This window comes from Tyto alba, unplaced genomic scaffold (assembly GCF_018691265.1).
Source record: "Tyto alba isolate M040663 unplaced genomic scaffold, T.alba_DEE_v4.0 Super-Scaffold_40, whole genome shotgun sequence".
NCBI lineage: Eukaryota > Metazoa > Chordata > Aves > Strigiformes > Tytonidae > Tyto > Tyto alba.
This window is the reverse complement of record NW_024881316.1, coordinates 42,787,621-42,812,769: the sequence shown is the minus strand read 5'-3', so window position 1 is coordinate 42,812,769 and position 25,149 is coordinate 42,787,621. Positions and strand designations below refer to the sequence as shown.

Here is a 25,149-nt window from a genome sequence, read left to right as displayed (position 1 = left end):
GGTTGGTCCCCTTCCTGAACCACCATGCTGGTGCCAGAGTATGCAAACTCAAAGCATGTATAAAATCATGCCTTTAGCTTGTGATTTTACTGCTGCTGGAGAGTGGTAATAGGAGCTATTCAACTACACTAAGCAGAGCATGAATAGGTACACCCTGATTTGCACCACGCACCTGATTAGCCTCAGGTCAGGGAATCTTCTTCGTGGGCAATTTTAGGTATCAGTTCGTACATACACTGTCAGAGAAACAGATGAAAATATAAAAAGAAAGACTGAATCTAGCCACTGGTAAAATGGAACCAACAGCTAATTTCACAAGTGACAGAAAAAAACACTACACAAGAGCCTGTTTCAAGACCACTGGAAACAATGGAAGGCTATCAAACTGTGTTCACTGAGGTTTGGATCAGATTTTAGGATTTCCTCCCAAATTTAAAACCTTCTCTGTTTCTCAAAAAATAGCCAACTGAAGCATGAAAAGATTAAATTACTTGTGCAGGATTACAGGAAAAATGTGCTGTGGAAAATTAAATAAAAAAGCATGGATCTCTAGGTTCATTCCACACGTTAACCACTAAGCCCTGCTCACACTAATTGTCTGTTACCAACCATTTAGTTTCAACAGTGCTTTGTACCTTCACAAGAATACAGATTCCAAGTAGAACTTACAGTTTCATTCACATAACAGCCATTAATCTTTACAGGAGATCCCTACTGATAAATACTTTGAAAAGCAGTGTTGCTGAACTGAAAGATCCTGCCATAGACACCATTTTTTCCTAGAATCATATAATTATTTGGGTTGGATGGAACCTTTAAAGCTCACCTAGTTCCAACCGCCCTGCCATGGGCAGGGACATCTTTCACAAGATCAGGTTGCTCAAAGCCCTGTCCAGCCTGACCTTGAACACTTCCAGGGAAGGGGCAGCCACAGCTACTTTTGGGCAACATGTTCCAGTGTCTCACCACCCTCACTGTAAAAATTTCTTCCTTATATCTCATCTAAATCTACCCTCTTCAGTTTAAAACCATTGCCCTTTGTCTTGTCACTACAGGCCTTGGTAAAATGTCTTTTTCCATCTTTCTTATAAGCCCCCTTTATATACTGAAAGGCCACAATAAGGTCTCCCACGGAGCCTTCTCTTCTCCAGACTGAACAAATTCGTCTCTCAGCTGTTTTTCACAGGAGAGGTGTTCTGACCCTCTATTTTTGTGGCCCTCCTCTGGACCCGCTCTAACAGGTCCATGTCTTTCTTGTGCTATGGACCCCAGAACTGGATGCAGTATTCTTGGCGGGGTAGAGTAAGCTTTTCTTACTCTGCTTCTATTTTAAACTGTAAATCAGCCCCTAGAGAAAACAAAGGACAGCCATATAACTCCTAACTACTTCACAGTTTGGCATCTTCAGCAAAGCTCCTCAGTGTAATTCTGCTGTCATGCAGACGTGAAGCCTTGTTTGCAACAAGGTCATTGTCTCAGCTCCAGCATCACTGATTTCAAGGAAGTCATGTTCATGCTGATCTAGCTGGATGATATGATATGGTATTACAGAAAGATCCCCACCCCTCTCCCTAAGAGATTTTGGTGTGCTCCCATAGACACTTACTTGATGAGACAGGGGATCTGAGGGGTCTGGAAAGCTGGGACTGTCATGCCCGGAGTCAGTTGTGTTTATTGGGGGATTCACAGTGCAGTGATGAGAGACATGAGCACTGGCCACAATCTGCCCCTGAAGTGCAGCTCCAATCAAGGTCCCAAGCACTTCCATGGTCATTCCTAAAGAAGGAAGCACAAATGTGCACTGAAGATAAGAACTGGATTTCTCCACTGTCTGCAAGCATTCTCACTGAAGAGAAACCTCATCAAACCATTTTATTTTACAGAGAACAAGCAGAAAAAGCAGTATCAAGAACAGCAGAACTGGAAAATCAGTAATAGAACAGTTTATAGGAAAGAGAATTTTGTCATCTATTTTCTGATCAGCTCTTAGAAGCCTCCATTGAAGACCCTCTTTTATATAAGCTGCATGATGGAAGCAGCTGAGATTAAGAGCCACAAAGGGATAACAAAATCACAGAACAGTTTGGGTTGGAAGGAACCTTAAAGACCTTCTACAGTTCCAACCCTCCCCCTGCCATGGGCCGGGACAACTTCCACCAGTTGCTCAAGGGCCTGTCCAACCTGGCTTTGAACCCTTCCAGAGATGGGACATCTGTAACCTCTCTAGGCAACCTGTTCCAGTGACTCACCACCCTCACAGTAAAGAAATTCTTCCTTATATCTAATCTAAATCTTTCGGTTTAAAACCATTGCTCCTTGTCCTGTCACTACACTTGCTGATAAAGTCCCTCCCTACCTTTTCTGTAGCCCCCCTTTAAGTACTGGAAGGCCACTATAAGGTCTCCCTGGAGCCTTCTCTTCTCCAGGCTGAACAAACTCAACTCCCTCAGCCTGGCCTCATAGGGGAAGTGCTCCAGCCCCGATGATCATCATGGCCTCCTCTGGACTTGTTCCAACAGGTCCTTGTATTTCTTATACTGGGGGCCCCGGAGCTGAATGCAGTACTGCAGATGGGGTCTCACAAGAGTGGAGTAGAGGGAGAGAATTCCCTCCCTCGACCTGCTGGCCACACTTCTCTTGATGCAGGCCAGGGTACAGCTGGCTTTCTGGGCTGCGAGCACACATTGCTGGCTCATAGTCAGTTTTCCATCCACTAATACCACCAAATCCTTCTCTGCAGGGTTGTTCTCAATCCACTCATCACCCAGCCTGTGTCTGTGCTTGGGATTTCCCCGACCCATGTGCAGGACCTTGCACTTGGCCTTGTTGAATTTCATGAGGTTTGCATGGGCCCACCTCTCAAGCCTGTCCAGGTCCCTCTGGATGGCCTCCAGCGTGTCGACTGCATCCCACAGCTTGGTGGTGTCAGCAAACTTGCCGAGGGTGTGCTCAATCCCACTGTCCATGTTGCCAACAAAGATGTTAAGCAGCGCAGGTCCCAACACTGACCCCTGAGGAACCCTACTTGTCACAGCTGTCCACTTGGGACATTGAGCCATTAACCGCAACTCTTTGCAACATAGAAACATTTCATCTCGAGGACCAGAGTGGAACTACGGTTTAAATGCTGAATGCCATTTTTCCAAAGCAGGATAAGGAGTCCTAACATCAGACTTTTCATCTCAAGCTTGATGGTAATTTGTGAAACATTCTTCAAGACGATCTGATCTGATCTGATTAGACCTCTAGGTTCTCCAACTGTAAAATAAAATTATATCTACCTCAGGCTTATGTTGCAAATAATAGAGCTGCAAAACTCTTGGAAACAGCAGATGCTATTCTTAACTGCTTAAGGCCATAGTCAGGCAGAACTAGCCACCTCAGACTCAGAGAATGATTCGGAACACTAACACTGCAAGTACCATCAGAACAACGGATCATCTAGAAAAACAACCAAAGTCTCCATTTGAGAAAGCAAAGTTCTAACCATGGGCATCCAGTTCATGTTTCATGGAATCAGAATCAGTCAACAAGGCAGTGAGTTGTTACGGCTCTGTTGCAGGCAAGCAGCGAGTAATCTGGGCTTCAGACTGTTCTCATCCTGAGGGATTTCAAGCCTACCACTCCTGTTTCCACACAGTATGGCCATACCCAGCATCCCCGTGGCAGGGAGATAAACTGAATTCCTGTCCTAGCTCCAGAGACTATTCACACATTTTGCATAAAGATACATAGGGTTGAATACATGAACAGATTAGGAACAGGGACCAAGACTCCATGTTTATGAGGGAATGCTCTTCTCATTGATCTAAACATCAGGGGTTTTTTCTACTTATTCTCTCTTAGGGGCTCCAGCGGTCCCATGTTCCTTTCCCAGAAGCATCATGGCAGATTTTGAAGGGCCACTTCCAGAGCAGGTTGTGTTCTGGTGACTATCATACTTTCCCTGGGAAGCGACAGGAGTTTCAAAAGCTCCTAGATTCAGGTTTATTCAAGAACCCTGATCTGTAACAGCCTTCTTAGGTGACCTTGGAGACATGCCTTTTTGTGTATCCCTGTAAAGGAATAAAAATGCTCCTCCACCCAATGGGAGGGCAATGCACATAGACTGTGAGGTGTTCAGACAGTGCAATAACAATGGCTGTATGTAGCTATGGAAGATCAAGTAAAGAAAAGGAAGAGAGGCGCCCTATGAGATTTGGATCATTTAAATCATTGCTAGTATGTTCCCAAACAGAGAATGCTTCTGAATGGAAAATTTGAGGCTTAACGTAATATTAATTTAAACCAATTGGAAGTAAGAAAAATAAAGCTTCTTCCTCAAATTTCACATCTAATCTTACTAGCAATGTTACAGTTCAGTCCATACACACAAAAATGCTGGCAGATGGTGGAAATCCTAACCTCAACCTGATCTGAAGTGTTTGGACACAAACTAGTCTCAGTTGGGCCTTGCAGAGCTTCTAAATTGTTGACTACTCAGTGCAAAGTCACACCTTTAGTTCAAAACACCACCTACACATTTATAGACTTTATCTAGGGCTCTAATCTGCATTTTGCCAAGTACTTGTGTAGAATAAAACTCAGAAGCATCATTAGAGGCAACAGAAATAGAACCATTATAAAACCTTATTTTCTAAGAAGTAGCAAGAGCTGAGAAACAGGCATATTTCAAAGTTCTTGTGTGCTCAGAATTTATGTGTTACTTTCCACCTTAGCTGAGTAAGCTGATCTTTCAGAAAGCAGATTGTACCTTGAAGTAGATTATATTTTGCCCAGAACATAAGTAGGATTTATGTTAAAGCAACTTTGGAATCCAGTATTTCTACCTTATGTTCATAGTAAGGAGCAGGATAAAATTTATAATAAGCAGTTCTGTTTGTCTCCAGTAGAGGGTAATGGATTCTCTGATCCCAACCTTTTTTTAAAAGCATACTTCTTATTACACAACTGCTTTTTCTTTAAACAGTTGAAGAAATGCCTGAACAACTGACTGTATCCAAGAATATCTATCAACAAGAATAATTCCCTATGAAACCCAAAGAGAGGCAGAAGTGTTTAAGTAAAGCACTTGTTAAAAAAAAGAGGAGGAAAAAAAAAAAAGAGATTCTCATATAAACATAACCATTACAAGAAAACTTGGCTCCAAACAGATATAATTTCAAAATATACAAACTTATCAGCATTTGAAAAGTCAAAACTATGGTTCATTCCACCACCCTAACTTGGCTTAGGAAAGCAGCTGTACACTCAAAAGTTAAATCCTTTCTGAACAATAAAATGACAGTATAAATATGTAACACCTCTCATTCACAGAGTTCAACAGCTTTTATGAGCACAAATTTCACATGCCTATGAAGCCTTGCATGGGACTATCAGATAGGAAAGCACACTGATTTGGATCACAGCCTCTGAAGACATAAACCTAGACAACAGAAAACACTAGATACATGAATTTAGTTAGAATTTAGGCCAGATGACTCAGAATACAGTCAGTGCCAAAGAATATAACACGACTGGAATCTCCTACTGCTTAGTCCTGTCCTATGACTGTTAGCCCAGACTTTCTCTTGAGATAGTTGACAATAATGCAAATTATAACTGTTCCATGTGGCCAGAAAGGGATTGGATTCCTCAGGGGATACTGTATCTACAATTTCTGACGTGATATTTTTTAGCACTTCTGGCGACTTCATTGTGCCTCTATGATCTAGTTTTCAACACACTTAAGCAAGTATGTTGAGGGCTAGAAGGACTAATGGAAGAGAAAGGGGGTCTTGACAGAAAGAGAAAACATACCCAACAAAAAAATTACAGTTATTCTAAAGCAACATTGAAGGACAGGTTAAAATAGAAAAGTCTTCCATGTGATATTTGACTCTTTCCTCTTTACCTTGCTTAATGCTGGTGGCCATGAAAGATGGCAGTTACATAGTAAAGAAAGTGTGAGAGCTGAAGAGTAGGAAAGGAAGAAACTGTTCTTACATTCAACTTATGACCTATACAGGAAATCTTTAAAATATTTTCATTGCACTTTTTTGGTCTAATCAATTTGCTTCAAAGCAAAACCTTTGCCTGGTTTTGTTTGTTGAAAAGCCTGAGATATGGTCTGGAAGCCCTCATTCTTTTAACTAATACAGTCAGAGTGCTAGTTATATTACAGCAAAATCTGTCCCTAAACTACCTGGTATATGTTAAAATTAAATAAACACAGATGAAATAAAAAGAGAGATTTCAGTTGGTCTGAACATGCACACACAATTACTCTCCCTTTTTGTTGAGGTTAACTGTCTTGGTTCCATGAATTCTAGAAACTTTTTCAGATAAAACAGGTTTGGAATTTGTATTTATAACATGAAATGCATAAACCTAAGGAAATCTGAACAAAAAAAAAAATCAAAATTACTTTCAGACTTCCTTTAATTGAATGCTAAAGATCAGTGCTTTGTTTTTTCCCCTACAAATCACCTTTAAATTAAATCATTATTCCCTACCCTGGCTTGGGTAAGAGTGATTTTTATTGTTTTGTCTGTATAGCAATAAACCAGAAAGACTTTATAGCTAATCAGACAATTTGAGAGAATAAGACATTAATGTCTCCTGTTTAGCTAGAAAAATGGAAGCATTTACAAGACAAAAGATTTTTCATCAGATATTAAAAAGCTCATATAAAAGTCCAGTTTAGGGACACAAACCATTAGGAACTTCCTATAGATAAACAATGATTTTAAATAAAACTCAACCCTAATCCACATGAGAAAGCCCAGAACACACTCACGGTATGCCGTTGCAGAATCTCTTTCCTTCTGGTCTGTGCTGAGAAACATGGTGAGGGCAGAATACGGTACTTGGAATAACTATGCAAAGAAAGAACAACACTTCGGAAATGTCAGGGTAAATGCTATATTCCTTTGATATCAAGAAAAATGGTTTAATGTGACCTTGGAATTCACTTTAGAACATTGTATTTTTTAGCACAAAGATCTGTCTTTTCTTTCTGATTTGTGAAGCATATAAAAGGAAAAAAGTATCTCTCGCAATACAAATAATAAATAATAAATTACCAAGAGGCTTTACCTTAATGCTGTGCTCCTTCAGCTTCCTTGGGAAAATGTCCTTCATAGCTAGGTTATAAAGCATCTAGTTTTCTTTGCTCTGAGAGACTATCATGTTCCTAGTTTGAGCTAACTAACAGGAAGCAAAGCCGTAATGAAGACAATACAATTTTCCACTATATTCAATCCATAACACTGTATTAATCTCCAAAATATTTCAAATACCTGTCTTACTATGTAATTCCAGGAGACAATCATGAAAACTACTTTGTCTTCAGCACCATTTTGCCACACAGTCCTTAATCTGAGTTAAGAATAGGTACAAACACCTAATTGCTATGTCCATGCACTGACAAAAAGGTAGATGAGTAGTGTTTTTTGTTTTTGCAGCACTGTTTCTGGCATGCAATTGATACCTTGCTGAAAATCTTGATGGAAACAATGTGCTGGTAATATTTATTGCACTGCTAGGTAAATAAGCCTCACTTCTACTGGCGAAAGACCTTATTTTCAGTAGTACTTCATTGAAAATAACTATTCAATGTTAAAGGCTTGACCTTTTGGATGGTCATGATGTGAGTGAGACCCTGTCCTCATAGTGTTGAACTAAAATAAAAATCAGTTCTAAAATCTGGGAACAACACCCAGGCCAAACTTTCAGACTATTGTGAAGTGGAAGGGGGACGTGAGCCTGCCTAAAATCAAGTTCTCTGTGGTGTTTCCACAACAGAGATCTGTAATCAGGCAAACTGTGTCTCACAATCTGCATTCTACTCTGCTTGCACAAAATGCAGTTCTGTTCATCAAAACAGCAAGTGTATACACTTTCAAAGCTCTGCCATGGAAAACTTGTGTTTTTTCTTCAAAAAAGAGAGGGAAGAAAATTATTTTAAGCCATTATGAATGTCTTCTGAACCATCTTTCTACAGAGGAAACAAATGACCTAGGGAAACTTCCATGTGTTAAGCTAGAGTATAGAATTCCCAGGTCCAACAGATTTGTAAACAGGAGAAAAGCCAAAGTCAAACAAGAAACACAAACATTTTATATGTCTGGGAACCACCTTTTCAAAGTGTGATTCAGTGAAATTCAGCCAGGATACACCCTGCCAAATTGCAATGGAGCTATCTCACTTCCAGTCTTCATCTGTTTTGTGATACTGCTTTGCACAGAACACACCTTGTTCCACCTTGATATTGGCTACAAGGCAACACAGGGCAACCTACTTGCACATTATGGCATGTGTCACAGAAGTTCTTTGGGATCCACTGAAATGGTGGCTTCTGCATAAATACTGCCAGTTCTGGGCTGTACTAAAACATTAATGTGCTCAAGCACTCCTATCCAGGAATAAACATCATGATGACTACTACTAGGACTATTCCAGCTCTGGTACCCTGAGTTTTCAATGCCTTCTAGCCTGAGTCAAAACACCCAGAACTAGAGTCACAAACCTACTTGGTCTCCTAATCTTGTCCTGAAAATAGCAGTTATTTGAAGTTAGATGTCTAATTGGAATTAGGAATCCAAATGTCTCTGTGGATCTATACAATAATGAGTTGATTATCTAGGGCACTGCTAGTGAAAGTGACTGGAGGTAGTCTGAATTAGCAGGTCATTTTCCAGAGAAAGCATTGTCAGAAACCATCAACCAGCAAAGAGTCTGATAAAAGGATGTCTGCCCATCCCTTAAATTCACTAGAAGTTGAAAGTTTTGGTAAACCCCAGTCAACTAAATCTGAATGCATTAACATAGACAGAAAACAAGCAGGTCACTGCTGAAGAACATCATGACCTGTAATCTACTTACTGTGGTCAGTGATTGGAAAAGGCAGTAGAAAGTCAGGTACCATGCTACTCTTCCTGATACAAAAGGAGGCAGGTACCACATAAAAAAATAGGACACTACTGTGAAGGGTGTACATGCCAGCATCCTGAAAAGAAGATTAACACATGTCAACACTCTTAACGTAGTGATAGCAAAGAACATTAAATTTTCCTGCTAATAATCAATGTCATTTATTTTATGTGTAGTTTTTCTAACTGCAATAATGCTGTGGTTTAAGTATTAAACATTAGTGTGCCTTAAATGCAGATTAATATAAAATGTATACAAGCATTTCCATAAAATGGAAAAAACCCAGCAAATATGAAGGAAAAGAGCTATACTTAAGCTAATATCCCACTCAGAACAGACACAATTTCCTTGCATGTGCACTGCAACAACATACCTATGTTGCCATTCCTTAGTACATGTCTCAGACTACACATTTATTAGAAAGAACCATTGAAAGCTAAGATCTATTGTTGCATCTTCATATACTACATCAGTTTTTACATTAATCTAATTACCAAGGATTTTCTCTTCCAATTGCAATGCCTTCAGTTTTCCTCAACTTAGCCTCTTCGTTGCTACTTCAAGCAAGTGCAAATACACTGATACATGTAAAAATGCTGAAAAGAACATAGAAGATAATGGACAGCCAACTGCAAAAGTTCCTACAGTTTGTATCTACTTGGGTATATGATAATGTGTTCCATTTAACTCAACAGTAAAACTCTTAATCACTTCAAACACAGAAGGATCATCTTCTTCTGAGGAAGGTGGCTTAAAAAAAAGAACCACAGAATCTTAAATTCCAGATGTTGCTATTAAGCAGCAATTAATTACATTAGTCTAAAACTTATTTGAGGCAAAACACCACTTGTCAAACTCCATGATACATAAGTGGTCAGATGCTAATATTTCCCAGAAGTCTGAGCTGCAGCAGCATCAGGGCCCTCCTGTATTCTTGTAAATCAGACATTAAACAATGTAATTAGATGACCAAGATCTCAACAAAAAATATCCAAACATGTAAAAGAGAGAACAGATTAATCCCTTCACAACAGCACAACTGACATTGGGGGTCAGCTGACTATTTTGCAATCGTGAACTGAAAACCTGGAATACAAAAGAGTAATGTGGGTAAATAGTTTAGTAAAACAATGGCTTTCCCACACTGCTCTTTGGGATGGACAGCATCACCGGGAGCTGAGCATTTACAAGGAAAGTGCCAGGTTCTGGTATTCTCTGTCCCTCCAGTCCCCAGGCCACAGTTCATCCACAGCTGGTCAGCAATGGAAAACACAAATAAGGGCAAACTCCTAACACATCTCAGGGAAGCTACCTTCCTCTCCAAAAGCGTGAGCTCTTCCAGAGCTGTCCAGGCAAAGTCACCACAGTAAAATATTTTTATAGTCAATTTTTCATGCAACTTCTCAGAAGTAACCCTCTTAGTACTCTTCCCCCCTTCCATACTCTTTCCACATTTTCCTTTCCTCATTATATGTTAGTAAGTTTTCAGAACCTTGTTGAAGTTGCTGAATATCTGATTGTCTGCTATTACCTCCTTTGACAAAATGTTTGATCAGGTTTGTATATATCAGGTCAATGTCTGCTTATGTGTTTTGAACACATAAAAGAGATCAATAGTGATTGATGAGTTCTTCTTATAGTGAGTACAGTATTAACGTATAGTTAAATGTTAACCTTCTTTACTAATGTCCTTGCTTTGCTGGCAAGCTTTTCTGACTGAGCCAATTCCATTGCTTCACTCTAGATATTTAAGAAGTCGGAATAATTTAAAAAAACTGAAGCATTTTTAAGATAATGTAAGATTCATTTTTTGCTTTGTATAAACATGGTCTGACCTCCAAAGTTGTGCTGGGTTTGTGTGACAGGGTTTTCATAGTGTGAGAAGCTTCTCGAAGCTCCCTTGGCTTCACATTGGACCCGCCTCTGGCCAGGGCCGAGTCAGTTCACGACAGTGGCTGTGCCTCTGTGATAACATATTTAAGAAGGGGAACTTGAGAGGAGGGTTGGACTTGTGAGGGAGGTGTCTATGAAAACACTGAGGCCAGTGGAAGAAAGGAGGAGGAGGAGATGGGGAGGTGTGCCGGAGCAGAGACTCCCCTGCAGCCCATGGTGAGATGGCAGGCTGTGCCCTGCAGCCCATGGAGGTCACCAGTGGAGCAGATGCCCACCTGCGGCCCGTGGAGGGCCCCACACTGGAGAAGGTGGATGGACCTGAAGAAGGCCAGGACTCTGAGCAAAGCCTGTGCTAGAGTGTCGCTGGGAGGACTGGAACACACAGGAGGGACCCACGCTGGAGCAGTTTGGGAAGAGCTGCAGCCCATGGAAAGGACTCTTGCTGGAGGAAGTTTGTGGAGAACTGCCTCCCGTGGGATCAACCCCATGCTGGAGCAGGGGAGGAGTGTGAGGAGTCCTCCTCCTGAGGAGGAGGAGCGGCAGAAACAACGTGTGAGGGTCTAACCACAACTCCCATCCCCTGCCCCACTGTGCCACTCAGGGGGAGGAGGTAGAGAAACTGGGAGCAAAGCTGAGCCGGGGGCGAGAAGGGAGGAGTGGGGGAAGGTGTTATTTTTAAGATATGGTTATACTCCTCACTGTCCTACTCTGATTGTTAAATTAAGTAGTGGTGGTTTTTGAATTAAATTGATGGTTTTTTTCTTCCTCTAAGGAGTCTGTATTTTGTCCCTGACCATAATGGGTGAGTCATCCCTCCCTCTCCTCATCTTGATTCCTGAGCCTTTTGTTTTATTTTCTTCTTCCCATTGCTGAGGGGGAAGCAGTGTGCAAGTGGCTGCGTGGTGCTCAGTTGCCCTCTGGGCTCAAACCACATAAAAGTATAGGAACAAAATTCTCATGAAAAAAATTAGTTACCAAAAAGTTAGACAAAATCCTTCCAGAAAGAAAGTGGCTGTTTGATGAACATATATTAAAGGTTGGGTTAGATAAGTACTTTTCCTGTAAGAAGTGCAAGTTGTACAGTAGTTGGTGTGCAGTACAAACAGCTGATAAGTTCATGCTTGTGCTAGGATGTGAATTATTCTAACATCGATTTAACACTAACAATAAACACATGTATTTGCAGCATTTTCAAAAAACTGAAAAAAAAAAAAGCCATCAGGATACATCTAATAGAAACTGAATAAAAATTTCATTATTTTCTTTTTGAATAATTTTGTTATTTGCTTAATTCAGCGATCATTAAAAAGTACTCCATTTACCTGGCCACAAACCAAATCCTGAAAATAGAAGCAGCAGCAAGCTCCTGTTTTCCCATGGGATTCTTGACAGAAAGCTTAACTTTGACCTGAAGGCCCTGTTCCTGCTGGGGCCAGGAGCAGCTGATCTCAGCCTTCTTCCAACATGTACTTGCCTTCTACACTTTGTCAGATATAAACTGCCCACAGAGAAGTTTCTGTAGCCCTAAAACCACGTGTCAGCAAGACAACGATCAGCTTAAGAACTGGGCTTTTTTTCCATGAAAATTCAACTTCTTTGCTCAGGATACCACAGTTACTCTTACATTTTTTGTTGTGAATCAAGTTTGGGGGCTATATTAATTCAAAATTCATAATTAATTCAATATATATTATAATGCATGAGATAGAGCAGTGATGAAAGACATCTTATTTCACAAACTACTCAGTGCTGATCAAAATCTTACAGCATCTCATTCACTATAAAAGTCATGGTGATTTTTTAATTAAGTATTTTGATTACAGGGATGTAAGAAAAGCAGGACCAGAATGACTGCTGTAATGAAGAATGTAACAGACTGTGAGGGCAGTGATGGCTGCTGAGCCCTTCAGTGCCATGGTGTCACATCTGTTCCACATGTATGCTCACATCCTTTACTGAACTGAAAGGCTGAGAGAATTAAAGTTAACAGAGCTCCTGGAAGACTGATGTGAGAAGTGAAGGCACACTAGGACACAGGTAGAAACAAGTTCCAACTTTGTGGAGGAGTGAGGCCAAGCTAAAGGAATCTAGACAAAGATGAAAATTCAATCACAGATTCAAGGAAGTTTTAGATCTGAACTTGCAGTTTTGTTAACAACACAGTGTCTTTGTTTTATTTGTTTGTGTCTCCACTGGTAGAAAATCTCTTCTGTGTTTTCATGGGTGAAAAAGTTAAAGGGAAATAGATGACATGATAATTTTTCTTGTTCATTTTATATATGTAGAACAAATGCAATCACTGTTGTCTGGGAAACAGGCAAAGAAAAATGAGTCCAATTCAATGAGGTGACTGCATGATCACAACACACACAATATTCATATATATATATACTTAAATATATGTACACGTTTATGCTTACCAAGGCATGAGACGGCCAATTTTTGTCCATCTACTTTTGCTAATAAAAAATCCAGCAACAGGATCAGTAACAGCACCTGAGGCTTTGCCAATGAACAGCACCAAAGAGGCATGAAACGGAGTAATCTGCAAGTACAGACAGAATACTGTAAACAAGAGCTATTGTTTCACAATACAATGAAACAGCATAAAGCAACTTTCCAGAAAAAAACCTCAGTGTTTTAAAGAATAATGATAGTTCATTTACAAAACCTGTCTGCTGCTGTCATAGAAATTACTACTGGTTACCCGTAGAAAACAAATGAGATGTTGAGGCAGGCACCATGCAAGAAGGGATTAGAGGGGAAAAGTGCAAGGAAGGAGAGATTATAAATGTGTTTAGAATCAGAAAAATGAGTCAGATAGTCAAACAGCAGACTAAAGTCCTTGTTTTGGTCATAAAACCTGACAGAGTCCCTCTGTAACTATCCTCTCCCCTTGTTCCCCACACAGTCCCATTTTCCCATATCTTTATCTTGACCTGATCTAGAAAAAGGTAGAGGGAGCTGTTTACATGCACTCATGTTTTTTCATCTCCTGAGATTACCAACAAGGCTGCCAACTGGTGGCATGTGACTGTGGAAGAGGTTGTAGCACAGCAGACCTTATCCACTCAGAACTGAACTGTGACAACTGAACTGCACAAGGCACATCTGTTCAAATCAAAGTTGCCAGCACATGTCCAAAAAATCTCACTTGAAAAATGCTCATGGATTACATAAGAATAGAATGGCCAAATAAAAAAAGCTTTGAAGTTAACCCAGGAGACCATACTTAAGTGCCTATACAGAAACAGTTTATCCTAGGCAATGTAGTTACTTTTCACATATATCTGTGGAGAGGTTATGAATTTGTATCATACACTGGTTAAAAAAGGTGGGTCCTCTTCCAAGTGCTCAGTTCATGCCACTGAAACTACAGGCCTGAAAAAAAGTCATTGAAATCTACATAAACATGAATGTTCCTCAAATCAGTTCTTGAGAGAGGGACTGCTAAAACAGCCTATGTGGCTTAAAGAGAAAGAACAGACAAAACCCCTCCATCTATATGCTATCAGTGCTCCAATGCAGTGGGAAGCCTGGTGAATGCAGCTGATATACCACTGAGCTTGAACTAGTACCCCTGCTTTTCTGCAGAGCTTATTGCCTCCTAGGCAGCATCATACGGCTTCCGACGGGTGCAGGTCCGCTGCCCACACAATTTGCTGTACGCATTCCCTCGGAGATGAAAGAAGGAGGCAATAATCTCTGGATGTCCTGGATGACCTCTGTGAAAGGCAGATGCTATGCACTTTTGTAATCACACCTGTTAAATTTTAGCCCAAACTAGGTGAAATTACAGGGCAGCCAGTCTTCCTGACACCACTAGCTCCAAGACATACTCCACCCTAGAAAACTTAAGAACAGGGAAGGAATGGCAATGGTAGTCTCCAGCAGGTAATGACAGTGGGTCTCCAAGCATCCTATTGCTGCACTGACAAGGCTGGGATGAGCACTGGGTTGTGTCCAGTTTGCTGATGTTCACCTCACCCACCTTTGCTGACTTGTGCCATCCCACAGCCAGCATGGCAAGTAGCCCACCAGCCCTGAGGCAGACTTGCCACAGGGTCTGCAATGGAACTGCTCAGAAGTCCCTACTGCTTCTCAAGGTATAGTTCAGCCAAAACGAGAAAAAAATAGTAGTCAGAAAGATACAGAGCTTGAAATACTGCAGTTACGAGGGACACAGGGACAGAAAACTTCAAATTAGGTGAGTTTTGCATTGGTATTTTGTTCAGATAACTTGAATAGACCGAAAGGAAGTGGATATTAGATAAAGAGAGGTGGAAGAAAGCCCTGAAGAAAATTAAAACCTCTCTTATGTTAGGAGTGGCTTCTGTGTAGTCACCCTGCCTTCACCATCAGTATGGGTTTATATATCCCTTGGCTGCATTTCCTTAGCCCCTCAATCTAGACAGTGTCTATGAGCACCAATGTCAGAAACTTCTCAGTGTTAATAAAATACAAATATACTAAATTCACTCATCTCAAAAGGAATAAAGACCAGGATCCTATTATCAGAAGTTTTGGTGTTTTCTACTAATTTGACTCAAGGATCCTGTGTGGTTTGGAGTTACCTTTATACATCTAGTTTATACAGGTAGTTTAGGTGGAACATGGAGTTCAAATGGAAAAACTGTAAGCTCCAGAAAGTGAATACGAATGTAATTTTCTTAGAAAGGATCCAGATGATGTATGAAAGATTACACCTAGCGATTTTCACAATCTCTCAAAGAGCTAAAAAAGTTCTGCCCTCAAAGTGGGCAAGAATTAAATCCAGGTAGTGACTAAAAAATTACATTCTCTCCCTTGAAAATGTGTGAAGAAGCCCACAGGTTTTCAGAGCTGTTTATCAGCCCCTGAAATAAATCTTGTCCCTGCAGGGTTACTTCAGAGAACACACTAAATTATCAAGGAACAAATAATTAAACCTCTTGATGAAGCAGTAAGTGTATCATTACAAACATTAAGCAAAATTGTTGAGTTTCACTAGGAGCTTGTTATAAAAATAATAATAATTATTATGTCATTTATTTAGGTAGTGTCCAAAGATGCAAGAATGGAACCCCAGCTTTCTGGACAGTATACATAAACACACAAAGAAATAAACAGTCCCCAGCTTCAAGAATTTTACATTTCTCTGATAAGCAGTGAGTAGGGAAATTGCCATATTTATAAGCACCCTGGGAAAACTGTATTAGTGTCTCTCATTCATTTCATGCTTCATCATCTCCAATGGCTTGTATTGCCATCCTTGACCTAAGTGTGAAACAGCTGTAGTCAGAGCTGCATCCACCTCCCTGCTGCATCTCCAAGTTACCTGTTCCAGCTCCAACTTCTCAGACTCCACTCCACCCACCTGACATCCTTGACACTGCTGTACAAAATGGGCCCCTTTTCTAGATCTTGTGACTTTGATCTCAACAAGACACTCAAGATCTGTTTTACATGACAGTCTTATTGTGTTGCCAATTTTATCAAGTAGGTTACACCTCAGCTTCTGGTATCAGACATCTATAGGAAAACCATAAACCCAAGCTTTTTGACACCTCCACTCCCCAAGTCATGATATCCTGTCTTTCTACATCTAAAACAGAAAATGGTTAATGATATCTGATCCAGAAACTCCTGTTCTTTCCAGAAAATAAGACCAGTCATCACTGCTGAAAGCCACTCGTAGTTTCACCTACAGCTGTTCTCACAGTCCCTGCAATTTAGCATCACCTCCCTAAAATCATTTTTTCTATCCTATACTACTTTATCTGTCCCACCTAGTTACCATGAAGACATACAAGACAATCCAAAACAGTAAAAAATGCTCATGGATTAATTTCCTTTGTTTCTCTGCTGTCCTGAAATCTAGCTGGAGCAGCTGAAAGTCATATGAATAGGATGACTCCAATTGCTTTATCAGGTCTGCTTCTGCACCAGAAAGTCACAGACTGGAAGCAAAGAGCCTTCAGGAAGCATAAGTCAGCTTTGTTTGCAAAGAAATTATACTAGACAAACCAAATAAAATGTATGTGAAATTATCTTGTCTACTGGATGAAACTGCAGTGATTCTTAACTAAACTGAATGAACAAAACTTCACAAGCTCAACATGGTGCTATTAATGTTTCAGATGTCCCATATTTTACACTCTGACTCTTGACACAAAGAACTGCTTTTTCTTGTGTCTGCAAGTGTGTGAGCTCTACAGTGCCTAGAGCTCTACCAATAATCACAAACTAAAACCTAACAATGGCCACTATAAGACAGAAAGGAAACTAGAGAAAAAAGAAAAAAAAATACTTCTGGAGAAGTTTATGCAGTTTCCAGGATACTAAACAGCTAAAGGCAATGATAACAAGCCAATTTAAAAGTTTTATTAGGTAATTCACTTTTTACCACTACATGGACATTGTTGACAGCATCACAGCTGAGGTAAGTCTACAATCTGTAAAGGTTTCTGTGCTACTTACATGGGCTATATCTAGCAGGTAGATCTGTAAGAAGAAAGCAGCAGCACTCCCTGCCACTTGATTTGGGGCACCTCCTATTGCATAGCATAATTTGGCGCAAGTTGAGAGCCTGTATTCCTGTTCAAGAAGACACAGAACAAATGATGAGAAAAACAAGGTACACAAGTTAAAAGCTACAGACGTCATAAGGTTAAAGTCTAAGGTTAACACCAAATTCAGGTATTTGCTTCACATGTATTCCAGAAATAAATCTATAGGTCCACAACCCTTATCATCAACAGGCATTTGTATGCCCGTTGCATTGATTTGTAATGATTTTGTTCCTTAATTCATCCCCTAAAAACAGATCGCAGTGTTCCTACAAGGGAATCTAGGCTTACCTACCTGGTACAAATTATTAAAAAGGAACAAGTCTACAAACAAGCAGGGAGCAGCAAAGAACTGCACATAGCGTTAGACTATTTTCTGAGCTTAGCTTTGTCTTTGAATGTTTAATTCAGTTCTTTTTAAAGGTTGAAAACTTTTTTAAAAAAAAATTTATTAATCTTTCAGACCATAATAATTGATATATACTCTCATATCATAGTAACTGGACAACATTCAGAGAAGGAAAGTTCCACAGTCAAGTTCAAACCTAATTGATCCCAAACATTTGTGCTCTGTTCCTTCCTTACTTTGTCACAAAATGCTGGTGTAACCCTGGCAAAGTCACTTGACGTTGTACATGTTCCTTTTGACTTGACTTTTCTGTATCTTTTGTGAAAGTTGGCACAGTAGGGAAAGTGATTTTGGGGCCCAAATCCTCTTTAAGAAGGACTCTTAAGTCACACTAGGCATGTTTAAAAAATTTTGCAAAACTATGCTTTCCCATTTGCCTTTTGATGTTTGAAAAGTACCATAAGCATCCAAGAGTAGTCTCTAATAGAATTGCCAAGTTAGAGTAAGGTAAAAGATGAAAATAAGGTTTAGTAACAGTAATCAAAAGACAAAAAATGCACAGTCTAACAAAGTCTAATGAAGAACACTGTTTTCCAGCAGTAGAAGTTCCAAATTATTGGAAAGCCTTTAAAAAAAAATCTTAGGACTTTATTTCATGCCATAAAATTTAAAATACAGGAAGAAAATGACTCTTTATTCATATTGTATTCCTTTTACAGGGACAACATACCCAACCCGAATTTAGACTTTTAGGCTTTCAATCCCTTTTTAAAATTGCTGTCAGCAGGAACCAGGAAACATGAAGAGGATCCTGGGTCTGCCTTCTCTGAACTGACTACACAAGCCCTTAATTCTTACATTAGATCAGGATAAAAATTGAGATATGGTAATAAGATCTGCTACAACGATAATATTCTGATATCTTAATTTCTGAACATTTTAAAATTTACTAAGTACCACTATGTTTACTATCTAACACAGTTTTGATAACTTTTAGACTTCTAAACCAAGCCCAAGCCTTTCATCATATTATATTTTTCCTTTGAACTGTTTTATATGAGTGGGTCTGAACAAGCAAGCAGAAGTATCAGGACTCTTTCCTTTATGTATTCCCATGTAGAAAGATGGGGTGGCATGCCATCACTACACCCAGGTAAAGTGGACAGTGTCAGGGCACAAGCAGAAAAATGGTACTGCCACAGCAGGCCTCACTTGTACTCTGTATTGGCAATTTTATTCTTTCCAGGACCAAAAAAAAAAAAGGTGGTAAACAGTCACAAGGCAGACTTCAGAACGATATACTATTGAATTTTATAAGAGATTTTAAACACAACAAACAGACTATATACATATTTGCTGTACAAAGTAACTCTCCATTTTTCATACATAAGTCCTATTAAATGTGAGCTTTACTAGACTTGTGGTGTCTATAGAATCTCATATGCTTGACTAACAACACAGTCCTCTTGAACTTTGTTCCAGGGACTGTGTACTTTTAAACTTTATCAAAGTTTTATTTTTTTGTCATTCCTTTCTCCTAGCCTCACCTCCATCCTCCCAGAAATTAAATTACTTTAAAAGTTTGCCTTTGATACCTTCCCTTCTGATCTCCAAGCATTGGCAAGATGACTGTCAGCTGCAATCAAGAGATATAAACCACTGCTATGTAATTCTTGTATCCCATTCCATCCCCAAAACAAGCTGAGAAAAACTTCTAGATCCATAATGCTGCTTTCCCACTTATTTTCCCTAGTAGCTGTCATAGAAACAGAATGGTTTGGTTCAGAAAGGACTTTTAAAGATCATCCAGTCCAACCTCCCTGCCATGGGCAAGAACATCTTTCATTAGACCAGGTTGCTCCAAGCCCTGTCCAACCCAGCCTTGAACCCTTCCAGGCAGGGGGCAGCCACAGCTTCTCTGGGCAACCTGTGCCAGTATCTCACCACCCTCATTGTAAAAATGTCTTCCATATGTACCTCTTTCAGTTTAAAACCATTGTCACTCATCCCATCAATAGCTAAGGACATGATAACACAGAAAAAGTAAATGCCTCTATACAAGATACGTGATTCCAAAATATTTTTATAACACAAAAAATGTTAAGTTCTTAATAGTTACTCTAATTAAAGTTGTGGTACAGGGAACAGTCAACCAAGATCTAAACTTACAGGCTGTAGGCAGTACTCCTGTCTTTACATCAGTTTCATGGTTAGAAAATTTACAATCTTAATACATTTTCTTTAAAAAGTATCACTGTGATTCCACACACACCCAGGGATGATGCTTAACTACTTTCTGAACAACACTCCCAGATCACCTTGAAGCAAAGTTAATGCTTTAGTCACAGCAGTAGTTTTCACCAGGTTTTGTTTATGAATGTCATTTTCAGAATAAAACAAGCTATCAGATAGACACAGCATACAGAGGTGTCCTGTTCAGTCAGCCACAGAAATGCAGGGAATCAACAGTTCATGAACTTCCTGAAATGGAGGTTACCTCCTGATGACTGCTCAATATCTGTTTTATTTTTATTTTGCCTAATTACTTTTAGAACTCATTCGTACGTTAAGCCGTAATACACCACAGTAGTTCCACATGTGAATGACATATACACATGTGGAAATGTGTATCTGGAAAGGAAATTCCACTGCGTTCACTGCTGATCTGCTGCCTGGTAATTTCATTGAATGCCCCCCAAGTTTCTATCTGCTGAGAAATAATCACTCAGACTCTACATTCTGGTGTCTCTTTCCAAAAGAAGCAGCCCATAATCTACTTTAACTCTCCGTATATGGTAATCACTACATTTTCTACCTCAGTGTGTTATGAGACAGTGGTAAAAATGAAAGTAGGTATCTGCACCAGTAAAGCTGAAAAGTTTCCTTCTAACTTTCAGGGCTTACAGTTATGGGTAGAAAAAAATACATGTGTCAGTTGTCCATTACAGGATCTAGAGGAGTAAGTCCCCAGCCTTGTTGGGTTTACATGGTATTGCTAATAAATGACACCAGAAACTGTCTTGAGAAGGATAACATTGCACTGCGCAGAATGGTGTGATCAAAGGCAGTGCGTTAGCTATGAGCAACTAACAGGGTTTTTCTCTTAAGGCTGGATTTCCCTGCTGCATTGCTTCCTCGAGCAACTGAAATTGCTTGATTTCTGTGAAATCCAGTGAAAGCTTTTTCACCTGTGTAAATTTGACAGCAAGCTTAAAGTACTCAAAAAATTCACTAGAGATCCAAATGTGTAGGCAGTGGTCAAATAAGGAACAAAATACAAAGTATTTACAATTAAAATTTGCTTTTGAGACCCCTGTGGTGTAGTTGAATGTCAACACCAAATTGCTTCTACAAGTTTTAGAAGAAACATGAAAGGATGGGGTGGAAGATAAGAGAAAGAAAGGTCATCTTAAGTTATAACCATTTTTTGTTTTCAGATTAACTTGATGCTTTTGTACTTATACATGCCTCTATCATGTCCAAGTTAATTGTGTCTCAAGGTAAACCAAGAAAGCATAGTAGATGAGAGATTTGATTTTCCTCCTTAAATAGAAGAATAAGTTTAAACATTGTTATAGAAAATGCATCTCCTACACTGTAGTTTATTCTTAATTATTTTGTAAGCTAAACCCCTACTTTTCAGTGCTTGCAAATTTTCCCTTCCTCAACCTAACAGAAATTGAATATAATGTTTGTAATACTTTCTAAAGAAAGTATTTAAGCACATTGAAAACAACTCTGCAACTGTGTGAAGATACAGCATGAACATTTTATGGGCATAGGGAACAGTTGCATTTTGTCCTAAACTATTCTTTATCAGCCGAGTCCAGAGCTGAACCAACAAGTAATTGAAAAGCACTAAGAAGAGAGAGCAAAATGTGTGACTTGAAGATAAACTTTAGTCTAGGTTCATCTGAGAAACAATGAAAACTTAGCTATCAAGGAGAAGCTTTTGAGTCAGCTTTTCTCTCAACATAGAATTAATACTGGTAATGTTTCATTTCTGTGAGTGACCATACAATTGCCTTATAAAATCATGAGAGTGATAGTCACAGCTGGCATCCCAGGTTCCTCATACCAAGTATCCTGAGGACTGTTTTTAGGTTTTTTTAGCAACATCAGCTCAGCCCTAAGTGGAAAAAGTATCAGGAGCAGAGTTTGAGTGCAGGCACCTAGAAAGGGCATATGAACAAGTCAAGATACAGTGGTGCTTTCCCAGGATATTCTTCCAGCTGCTGGCAACGTAGCGCTGAGGGGCTCTGTGAGCCAAAGACAGCGTATCTCTCTTTAAAATCTTAAGATTTCTCTCATGAATTCACCCAGATGCCTTCTGAACACAAAAATTTGAGCCAGAACAGCACGTGCCCACAGCATCTGACAAGTTCCATGGCTTGATCACCTTCCACCACATTGTGAAAGGTTACCTCGGCCCCTGTTTTGAAGCTGCCTCTTCCCAGTTTTACCAGATGCCCTTCCAAGAGCCAGAGTGATCCTCACTTACCTCTTACCTGCCTCTGCACTCCTAGCTCGGCAAGCACCAAGTCTACAGAGGAAGCACTGAGATACTCCCTCATCTGGAAGTTGGGAGTGGATGAGACCCTCCCTCCCCATCCGCACTTCTCTCCTGCCACAGGTACAGCTCCCTTCATCAGAGAGCCCGCCCGGGAGGGAAGAGAACACGGAAAGTGAACGAGCTTTTTCCTGCCACCGAAGTGAACAGTGCGCTCGAGGGGAAATATTGAGTTACACGGAGCTTCTTGTTGAGAGAGAAAGGGGTGGTGAGGATTCAGGAGCTATTTCAGGTACCTCGCTGAGGTAGGCTGCCACACACAACACGGCAGCAGTAAGTTCAGGCTGCCTCAAACCCCCCCGAGAGTGCCCACCCCCTCCTTCCCCGTAACGTACTGGCAATGAAAATAAACACCCAGCGCGCCGGAGCGGGAGGGGGCGGGCGGGACAGCTCCGCACGCCCGGGACCCCAGCCCCGCAATCGTGTCCGAGGGGTTCCCCAAGCACCACGACGGCCGCCTTTCCCCCTCCCCAGCCCCGTACCTCCTCCGCCGGGCGCTCCGGGGTGTCCTTTGCAGCCCCCGCCATGGCGAAGGGGACAACCGACCCCCGTCCAACACCTGAGTGCCCGGGGCGGGGCGGCGCGGCGGAGGAAAGGAGAGGGCGAGCGGGTGGTGTCCGTCCATCCGTCCGCCCGCCCACCCCCTCGCGGGGGCGAAGGCGCTATCGCAGCCCTCCAGGCTCGGGAGAGGATATATTCCCCGCGAGAGGAGCCCTCTCCCCGTCTCGGCCGAGGGCTACACGGCCGCGACCGCCGAGCCCGCCCTGAGTGCGGCTGAAACTGCCCCTCACCCGCTGCCCCCTCACGCCGCTTCCACTGAGAGGCGCGGGGCAGCTACCGGCGGCAGGAGCAGCGACGCTGCCCGCGCTGTTTCCCTGCGGGGGCTGCCGCGGGAACCGCCCGTGAGGTAAAGCCCGGGATTTATTGTTCCAGCAGCTTGCTAACCGGCATGAGCGCCCGGGGAGAGGCCGCCGCAGCGCCCGCCCGGCCGGTCCCCTCAGCGGCACCGCGCGCCCCGCGGCCGCTGTTCCCGCCCCGGTGCTTCATGCCCGGGTGTAAGGCGGAGAAGGCTTCTGAGGCTGTTTTAATCCAAAATCCATCCATTTGATGACTGTTTTCCGATTTATATGAATTTGCAACCGCGCCAGGCAGCAATGCTGTCATCTGGACCGCACAAAACCCGGGCTTGACCCGGGAAGCACGCTGTGGAAAGAGCTGCTGCTGCCGCCCTCAAAGGCCTTGGAGCCGGCACCGTTATTTAGGCACTGCAACTTTATCACTGCCACCCCACTGCCCGCAGGAGAATGGTCTTTCAAGCATGCTCCGCATCAGAGGGAAAAAAAAAAAAAAAAAAAAAAATTGCATTTTGAAGTACAAATTCTTTCAGCAGGGAGACATTCTGAGAGAAGAGGGTTTAAAAACAAACCAAGCAGCTCATGAGGACTCAGTGATCTGCTCGTCTTGGGAAGATGGTAACTAATCTATACACACAGGGCTTCCTGGCTCTGCTGTTGACAGGATCACTCGGTCGGTATTGGACTGCCACTGCAAACTACACCATTAAGTACTGATACGCAAATCCTGCACAACCTCATTTGACAAGAACAATTACAACAAATTCGCAAAATTCTGAAAGAACGAGACATTAAATTTTTTTTCTTAAAAAGACCTTCAACGCAAAACTGAAATTGTGACCTTAATAGGCCTTGTTGAAAACTCTCTGAAGCTTTTAGGCTCCAAGGGTTCAGGCTTTAGGGAGAAGCCGAGGCCAGATGGGCTTCAAAACAAAGGTGGACTGCTCGGTCCCTTAGCCCCAATATAGAATTCATTGTAAAATACCAAGCTAGATACAAGGTATGCATGTAACATTCAAATTCAACATGTAGGTTCTTTTTCTCTTCATATAACATCTTTGTAACACATTAAATCTTTACCACCTGCATTTGCATGTTTCTTCACGAAGGAACTACAGAAAACATTTCCTTTCTTTGTTCTTTTCTAGGCTATTTCAGTTTTGCTGTAAATTATGTTAATACACAGGCTTTACTCAAAACAGTGAAGGCTTGTGAAGAAACAATGAATAACTGATAGCATTTGTGTGTTTCACAAACTCAAGCATTGATCAAGCTAGTTTTACTGTTGTTTGACCAATGCACGATAGCCGTCTACAGCGCTGAGCAAGAGATCAGGCTGTCCAGACACTACAGGTAGCTAATCAATCTTTACAAATTGACTAAAACCAATTAGATTTAGGAGAGCCCTGTATTCATTCCAAAGATTTTCTCCAAATTAGGAAGTTAGCCAATCACAGTTCATTGCCATTTTTTAAAGGCATTTTCTAGTCTAACACAGGATTAGTGCAGTCAGCATCACTCCTGACTTCTTAAAGATTTGCTCTCATTTTGTAATTAAAATCATGACACTTTCAAACTGCAAACAGACACTCAAATACACCAAAGCTGTAGCCAGAAACAGCTGACTTCAGTCAAGCACAATATATAGCCAGACAGAGTCAAGCTATCCAGTCTCTTAAAATATCAGAAGCAGACATGAATCAACACTGATATATTACTTACTGCTCCTTTCAAAAAACACCTTTTGGTAACAAACAAAATGGATTTACCTACCTTAAAATATGACCCCCCCACACCCCTTCAGTTTCAATCAGTCTTACATAAATTATTTCTTTGAATTTCTATGTTGCGAATTCAGGAATAGTATACTGCTACTTTGACATTTCATGCACTTTTTAGGTAAGAACAATTGCGCTTACAATCAAGCATGTGTGGTTTTCTAATACTTAGTTTTACATTAAGACAAATTCAAAAGCACTGATTAATAAAATTCACTGTTCAGGAAACTGCAAACTGAGGGGT

The 25,149-nt window shown here is 41.0% G+C and overlaps 1 protein-coding gene across 1 annotated transcript in view; it reads right to left on the bottom strand.

The window, feature by feature from the left end:
* Positions 1–23,088, bottom strand: part of MFSD2B (major facilitator superfamily domain containing 2B) — a 41,355-nt gene extending 18,267 nt beyond the window's left edge. Inside the window, exons 1-6 of the mRNA XM_033005024.2 lie at positions 22,756–23,088; positions 17,266–17,382; positions 13,227–13,351; positions 8,866–8,989; positions 6,779–6,857; positions 1,607–1,776 (exon numbers count right to left, since the gene is read on the bottom strand). Coding sequence (XP_032860915.2) covers positions 1,607–1,776; positions 6,779–6,857; positions 8,866–8,989; positions 13,227–13,351; positions 17,266–17,382; positions 22,756–22,800 — 660 coding nt within the window. The 5' untranslated portion in view covers positions 22,801–23,088. The remainder of the gene's footprint in view (positions 1–1,606; positions 1,777–6,778; positions 6,858–8,865; positions 8,990–13,226; positions 13,352–17,265; positions 17,383–22,755) is intronic.
* Positions 23,089–25,149: the final 2,061 nt, after the last annotated feature.